General features: G+C 61.7%; 1 protein-coding gene across 1 annotated transcript in view; it reads right to left on the reverse strand.

Moving 5' to 3' along the window:
- Nucleotides 1-150: 150 nt before the first annotated feature.
- LOC114805486 overlaps nt 151-7,651 on the reverse strand; it is an 11,745-nt gene continuing 4,244 nt past the window's right edge. The window contains exons 3-6 of the mRNA XM_029046741.1: nt 3,502-3,665; nt 2,487-2,625; nt 1,681-1,786; nt 151-1,078 (exon numbers count right to left, since the gene is read on the reverse strand). Of these exons, the coding sequence (XP_028902574.1) occupies nt 1,075-1,078; nt 1,681-1,786; nt 2,487-2,625; nt 3,502-3,665 (413 nt within the window). The 3' untranslated portion in view covers nt 151-1,074. The remainder of the gene's footprint in view (nt 1,079-1,680; nt 1,787-2,486; nt 2,626-3,501; nt 3,666-7,651) is intronic.

A 7,651-nucleotide genomic window follows, 5' to 3' on the forward strand; every position in this document is an offset into this window, starting at 1 on the left:
AAGCGTGGACCTGGCGAGAGAGAAGACCAAAGGAAGAGGGGGGAAGCTTCAGGTTTTGATTTTCAAAAAGAAAGAAAAAAAAAGTCATTTGTGAAATGTTGCTTTATTTTATTCCCCCCCCGCCCCCACCCTCCATCGGTAGACCCCGTTTAGGCCGCCGTGCTCCCCGGCTCTTGGCTTGAGGAGAGACACCGTTTGTTTTAACCAAATGGAACCCACCAAAACTTTGTTCGTGGCTGGACTAAGCACTTACGGGGACAGGTTGCACTAGCATCCGCACATTTCTACACCAAAACTTGAAAAGAAATAAAAGGAAAAACTAAAACTTGTGTGTGTTTTTGAAAACCGTACAACTGTCACCTTGAACACGGTTCCTCAGGCCTCTCCTCCTCTTCCTCCCAGCCGGGGCAGGGCGAGGCGGAAGGACCTGGCTACCTGGCGCAGACCCTCGTGTCTTTTACGAGCCAGAGGGCCAGCTTCGGGGCTCGTAGCTGGCTTGATGGAAAGGTCGGTTTAAACCAGGGAATACCAGGGCCTGGTGACTCTCTCTCGCTCGGTCTCACCCTTTGGGTCGCGCTTGTTTTTCACCCCTGGCCTAGACGCTCCCCTCCTCATGTCGAGTGAGGGGAAAAAACCCCAAGAGCAGACCAAGTGAGGATGACTAGAGATCCCCCCGCGCACCACCTAGAAAGTCAGTCTGCGGTCAAATAAGGCAACAGAGAGCGAGCCCCAGAACCCCAAGCAGCAGCGGACTAGATTGGGCCCGGGTGTCTACCCCAGCAGGAGCTGCTAAGACAGACCTCCCCCAGCCCCACAGTCCTCTGGCCACTGTCAGTCTAGGGGCCCGGCCCACCGCCCCCCAGCCACAGGACTGAGAGGGGTGGGCTGCTTGGTCCTGTCCGGGCCCGTCACCCCACGGAGAGGACCGAGAAGCGGGGCCGAACCTCTCTGAACGAGTCTTGTTCCCCTTGCTTCTAGAACGGATAGCCGTGGCAGACGAAGCCAACTTACCGTTAGGTAAGGGCCGGGCGGAGTCCGGGTTCCGGTCGTCGCCGAGGCTCTCGGCTAGATCCTTCACCTGGGAGGCGGAAAGGAAGGAGCCGTAGAGCGGGACCCCTTTCCGCCCCGCTCTCGGCCAAACCGAGCCGGTCCCGGCTCACTCTAGGAAATCGGCCGGACCGCGACCAGCAGCCCAGGTACGTTAGATCTTGTCCGAGCGGCTTACCCGAGCCCAGCTTGTCGACTTGGGGAGAACTGCCCTGTCTTTGGAGTGGTTTTCTTGTCGGGGGGGGGGGGGGCGGTGTGTGTGACATCGGGAGTTGGGAGAGTCCTGATTATTGTTGCTATGCTGTTTCTTAAGCGCTTACTACAGGTCAAGCACTGTGCTAAGCGCTGGGGTGGCTACGACGTAATCAGGTCGGGACCCGATCCCTGCCCCTCGTGGGGCTCACACTCTAATGATGATTGTTATTTTTGGTTAAGTGCTTACTATCGTCAAGCACTGTATTAAGAACTTGGGGTCGATACAAGATCCCATATGACCCGTAGGAGGGAGAACAGGTACTGAGCGACAGAGGAGTTCAGTGACTCGCCTAAGGTCACGCAGCGAAGCGGCAGAGCCGGGCTGAGGACCCAGGTCCCCTAACTCCCGGGCCCTTCCCGTTAGTTGATGCTGCTTACTTGATCCAAAGCCAAGCCCGTGCACGAGGAAAGCCGAGTCCTCTCCAACCACTGACCTCTGTCGCGGCTCTGCTGTGGCGAGGGGTCCACCGGGGTGGGTGCGAGCCTGCAGAGTCAAGTGGGGGAAGCGAAAGGAACACAGTTAATTCAGACTGGGGGTGGGGCTCGAATTTCAGAGAGACCAACTCGTCTGCCCAGCGTTCAGCGGAAAGTGACGGGACAGGGGTGTTTGAGGCGTATTTTCTCCCTTAACGGGCACGGTGGCGGTCGGGCTGAGGTGCGTCTGTCGGGGTCTGATTCAGCGTTATGTCGTCTCCAAAGGGAGAAGCCAAATTCTTCTTCCAGGGCTGCCACCTTGCTCGCCTGGTTTCCCAGCGCGGGGGGGGGGGGGGGGGGGGGGGCTTGGGTTCACCCGATTCCAAATGGAGAATGTATCGTCTCCCCTCAGCGAGTTGGCCCAAGGGCATTTTTAGGCTTGGGGGGAGGTCCCTGGGGGGGGTCGGGGCTGCAGAAGGGTGCCTGGGGGAGGCGAGAATCCAGGAGGAGGAGGAGTAGTCTGCCAACCTCTCCCCTCTCTAGGCCGAGGAGCCAAGGCTGGGGGGAGCTGCGCGTCCCCCCCCCCCGGCTGGTCCTCAAGACCCCCAGAGCCGGGATGGGACGGAGCGGCAGCGGAGGCCGTGTGGGAGTGGATTCTGCCACGGGGAGATGTTTCTGGGGCCCGGGGCGGGGGAGGCGGCCAGGTGGGGGTGGGGCGGCCGTCGGGGTGGGCCCCCGGGGTCGAAAATAGCCACTTGGCCGTTGCTTACCTTGAAAAGCCCCTTGTTTGCTATTGAACAATCTCCTTTCTGTTGTTCTGAATGTTGGTTTTTTACGAGAACGGGGAATAAAAATCTCCATCGTGAGGGAGTCTTGTCCGTCCGCTGCCAGTGCAGACGGGAGAGGCTCCTTTGGGTGAGGAAGGGGACACGGGGACGGGATGAAGATGTGGCATCCCCTGTCTCCCCCGACCCAGCTGGGCCGGTGGGGTCAGGGGTGGGGGCATGAAGGGGAGAGCAGACTTTACACTTTTCTTTCTCACGCCTCTTCCAACGTTTGTTATTTTAATTCACTGACTTTGTGGGCTTCAAAACCCTCGTATTGTGCAGAAGAACAGAGCTAAACGCTACACTTTATGGGGCCCCGGAGACTTCACGGAGACTTTAGCGGGAGCTCAATGGGGTAAAGCCCGGCTTCAGGGTCATAAAGAACCCCCAGCTTGGGCCACCTCAGACACGGGGGCGATTGTATTTGACCGGGGCCCAGCCTGCCTCTCAATAAGCCTCTCTCCCTTTCTTCAGGACTCACAAAGGGGAGATTAGGGCCCAGGATGGCCCCGTTCTTCTGCACATTGTTCTTAAACCGTCTGCTCGCATGTGTTGTGCGACCCATCCCGTCGTCCCGATCCCCCCTGGCCGTAGGCCCAGGCTTGTTCAGGGGAAGGCCGCCGGCGGGCCTGGAGCGAGCCGGCCTCCCCTCTCCTCCCTCTCTGCTCCTTGCGGGGCCTTGGGCGAGCCCAGGGAGCAGCGGATGCCGCGGCCCCTGCTCTCGGTCCATTGTCCCGGGGATAAAGGTGGCGGGAGCCACATGTCCCACCGGGGTCGGCGGCAGATGGCCGGAGCCAGCCCGTGGAGCCCAGGTCTGGGTGGAGGGTTTTGTCTGGTGGCCGAGACTCGGCTGGGGATTTGCGGGGGGAGGGGGCCGGAGCCCAGAGCGGTCGGGGCCTCGAACGGGATGCCAGGTAGGGGGTGTCGGGTCAGACGGGACCCGAGTGACCACACTGACCTCCTCCCGGGCTCCGGCTCCCGCTCTCTTTCTCCCGAACCGGCTTCCGGGGACGGGAAAGGTGGTACAGCCCGCTTCTGCTTTTCCGCTCCCCGGGAGTTCCAGCGTGTGACTTTGGTACTTTGTCGTTATTGGTTGTGAACACGATTCTTCTGTCTTTAACTCTGTTGCAAAAGAAATTCGCGTCGTTAAAACCCGCCAAGACGGGTTCCCGGGGAAACCGATTGTGTGTCTGTGTTTTTGGCCTCGTCCCGCTGTAGTTTCTAGACCGGTGTCGCAAAACTGTACTTGTCACCGGCTCTGTTCAGACTTGGGGTTGGGGAAGGGGAGGGGAGACGGCCTGTTCTGTTCTTACCCGTCCGAGATGCCCCGGCCTCTGGCTTCCCGGAGGGGCTGTGTTCTGGCCTAATTCCTCTAGACAAGATGCAATAAAAACATTGCCATAAAGCACGCTGCCATATTGTGTTTTGGAAGGATGTGCCGGGGGGCCTCGAGCGTAGTGGCATTGGGATTCTGGGGTGCGGAGAACTGTCAGTTACCTGATGGGGGGGCCGGGAAGCAGCCTGCCCTTCCGAAGAGGCTGACGGAAAAACTTCAACCCGGAGGAGCAGGAGGTGGGGTGAGGGGACGGCCTTGTCCCTCCTGGGCGGCAGCGCTGCCATCTGAGCCACCGCCTTGGGTTGGGGCAGCTCCCCGGCCGGTGGGCAGCAGGCTGCCCGTCGGCCTTGCAGGAGGGAGAGGAGACGCCACTCGCTCGGGGCTTTGGGGGTGCGGGAGGCAGGAGCCCCAGCAGCAGGGAGGGTCCCACGCCCCGGTTAGAAAACTCTCCCTCTCCTGCTGGCGCCCGAGCAGTTTCTTTGGCGGCCTGCCTCCCCCCAAGGGAAAGGCCAAAGGCCGGGGGAGACGCTCACTTCCCAAAGCCCGGAACTCCACTGGGCCGGCTGGGACCCTGCGCGGCTTGAGGGACTTAAATGATGATGATGATGGTACCCGTTCATTGCTTACTATGTGCCAGGCACTGTTCTAAGCACTGGGATAGATACAAACTAAGGTTGGGTACAATTCAGGTCCCACATGGGGCTCGAAGTTTTAATCCCCATTTTACAGATGAGGGAACTGAGGCACAGAGAAGTGAAATGGGTTGCCTGAGGTAACCGAGCAGACAAGTGGCAGAGCCGGGATTAGAACCCAGGTCCTTCTGACTCCCAGGCCCCAGCTCTGTTCACTGGGCCGTGCTACTTTTCAATTAGGTGGAAACGGGGGAGGACTTCCTACCCATGAGGACTGTTTGCCTCTGGGGGTGGGCTCTCCTTCCCAGAGGCCTCTAGGGCCCGGGCAGATACCTGCTGCTCAGAAGCGTGGCAGGGCCAGTCCAGCCCAGCGGCCAGGAAAGAGTTGAGGTGACTGGTGGCCTTGGAAGCAGAGAGTCCTGAGGCTGGTCAGACCCAGTTACTGGCCACGCAGCTCCACGGGATGGGGTGGGGCCATTTCCAGCCTGGGAGGGAGGGAGGGAGAGGAGCCCGGAAAGAAATCCCAGGGGAAGGGCTGGGGTGGCCTGGGCCCCAGCAGCCTCCTTCCTGGCTGCCAGCTGGGCCCGGGATCCTCCTCCTCCTCCTCTGGGGAAAAAGCAGGCACTGCCCACTTCCCTCCCTGGACCTGCCTGGCAGCTGGGCAAAAATAGCCCAAGGCGGGCAAGTCCATGGCTCACCTCCGGAGACCTTTCTTCTTCCTCCTCCTCCTCCTCCTCCTCCTCCAGGGCAAGATCCAAACCCGCGGTCTCTGTTTCACTGACCCCTCTGGGCTGCCGGCCCAGGACCCCCGAAGCACAGCCCTCTCAGCTCGGGGCTGTGGAGCCTCAGTTTCCCCTTTTCCAGCCTACTGAGGGTGGGGATGTGACTGCAGATCCAGCCCAGAGAGGCCAAGACCCCAGGGGCCCACCGGCCCTTTCCGCCAACCCATCCTATTCTGTCCTGCCTCCCCCCCCCCGTCCTCTCCCCTCAAATGACTCTCTGGGGACATTCTGGCCACGAGAACTTGAGCTGAGGCAGACGGGCAGGTGGGCCGGCGGGTGGGGGGGGGGGGGGGAGGGAGCGGGAGGGGGCTATTTTGGGAATCTGAAAAGTGACCAAGGAGGGGCGGGCCCCTGGGGCTCAGACACAGGCAAAGCCTCTCGCGGACGTGCGCCTGACCGAGACGTACCGTTCAACCAAACCTACCGCCCCCGCCCTCTCCCCCGGGACCCGGCCCTGCCCACGGGACCCCCAAACTCTCCAAGAGGAGCGGGGGTGGGCGACAGGGCCCCCAGGAACAGCAGCCGCAAGCCACCTGGACGGAGGCCTGTGACTCAGAGGATCCACCTAGATCCACCACGTACCAGCTGTGTGACCTTGGGAAAGCCGCTTCACTTCTCTGTGCCTCAGTTTCCTCATCTGTAAAATCTGAGTTAAGACCATCAGCCCCAGCGGCGGGGAGAGGGTGGGAGAGACGGGGAAAAGGACGGAAGGAGCAAGGAAGGAATGCCAGCACACTCTCCCCATTTCGCCCGAGGAAACCGAGGCCCAGAGAGGGCCGGTGGAGGCCCGAGGTCACCCGGCACAGCTGGGCAGAGTTGCCCCCGCCCCCACCGGCTCCCGCTACGGGGAGGGACGGCTCCGGACTCGGGCCCGGCCCAGACCCAGCGGACAATTAGCTAACTGGGTGGCACCGAGAGACGGTCTGTGGGCCAGAAAACCAAAGAGAAAGCGGGCCACGCTGGCCGGAACCTAGGAAGACCTGTCCCCCAACCTGGGTTCCTGGGGCTCCTGCTGCTACTTTTCCTCACCCCTTTCGTCCTTCGCCCCGGGCATCAGGTGCCCGGGTTTGGGGAGTGGGGGGGCTCCACCGCCCACCCACCTCCACCCCAGCTCCAGGGGCTGGGGAAGGGCCGGTATCTGGGCTCGGCGCTGGGGCCCTTGTCCCCGCCTGGAGACCGCGGTCGGGGGGCGGGCACCGGAGGGATTATGGGGACTTTCCACTGGAAGAATCACCCACTTTGGAGGGTCTGTCGCCATGGTGACCAGAGCCGGCGTCGTCTCCATGGAGACCCCCTCACCAGCCCTCTCTGCGGGAGCTCAGCGCCACAGGCCCACAGAGGGTGGGGGCAGTCAGGGGGGTGAGGGGGTCGGGGCAAGAACACCAGAGAAGACCGGAGCGGGCGGGAGGGAATGGGGAGAGGCGGCTGGGGAGCACTCCTCCTCCTCCTCTGCTTCCTCCTCCCCAACCTCCATGGAACAGGGGAAGAGCAGGGAGGCAGTGGCGCACTCTCCGTCACCCAGACTCCCGGCGCCCAGCTGTGCCCGTCAGTGCCCTGGGACCGGCCCCCCTCCCCTTAGCCCCTGGGGGCGGGGAGAGTAGCGGCCATAGCCCCGTGTCAGCGGAAGCCCCCGGCCCCCGAGCGGCTCTGGGCACCAAGAAGCATCGAGGAAAAAGGCGTGGGCCTCGCCCTCCCCGGGTTTCTCGGCCAAGATGGCCACGGCTCTGGGGGAGACAGGCCCGGCAACAGGACGTCTCTCCGGTGGGCTGGAGGAGGGGGAAGGGACAGGGTGCCAGGGATCAAAATCCTCTCGACCGACAGCTCCTCGCGGGCAGGGAATGTGTCTGTTATACTGCACTCTCTCAAGCACTTACATAATGGTTAGAGCACAGGTCTGGGAGTCGGAAGGTCATGATCATCTCGTATCTACTCCGGCGCGTAGAACAGTGCTTGGCGCATAGTGAGCACTTTACAAGTACCACAGTCATAATGATAACTATTAATATTATTATTTAGAGAAGCACCGCCTCAGCGGTTACGGGGGTGCCAGCTGAGGGGGTCACTGCTTCCTGCCCTGAGGGAGAGGGTCCTTTTCCTGAGGTGACCACGCCCGCCCTGCTCCCGGCCTCCGCAGGGCAAAGCCCTGGGGCTGCAGAAGGGCTGGGAGGCTTGGACTCCCTTAAAAGCCTTGACAAGGACAAGCGGGTTGGTCTCTCCCCAGGTCGTGGGGGCACCGGGGCCGGGTGGGTGGGGGGGCACGTGGGCATGTGTTCCCACAGGCATGCGTGTGCTGGGACAAGCAGACGTGGGTGTGTGTATGTGGAGCCTGGGGGGAACGGGGATTAATGGACACGTCCG

Source organism: Ornithorhynchus anatinus, chromosome 18 (assembly GCF_004115215.2).
Source record: "Ornithorhynchus anatinus isolate Pmale09 chromosome 18, mOrnAna1.pri.v4, whole genome shotgun sequence".
Lineage (NCBI taxonomy): Eukaryota > Metazoa > Chordata > Mammalia > Monotremata > Ornithorhynchidae > Ornithorhynchus > Ornithorhynchus anatinus.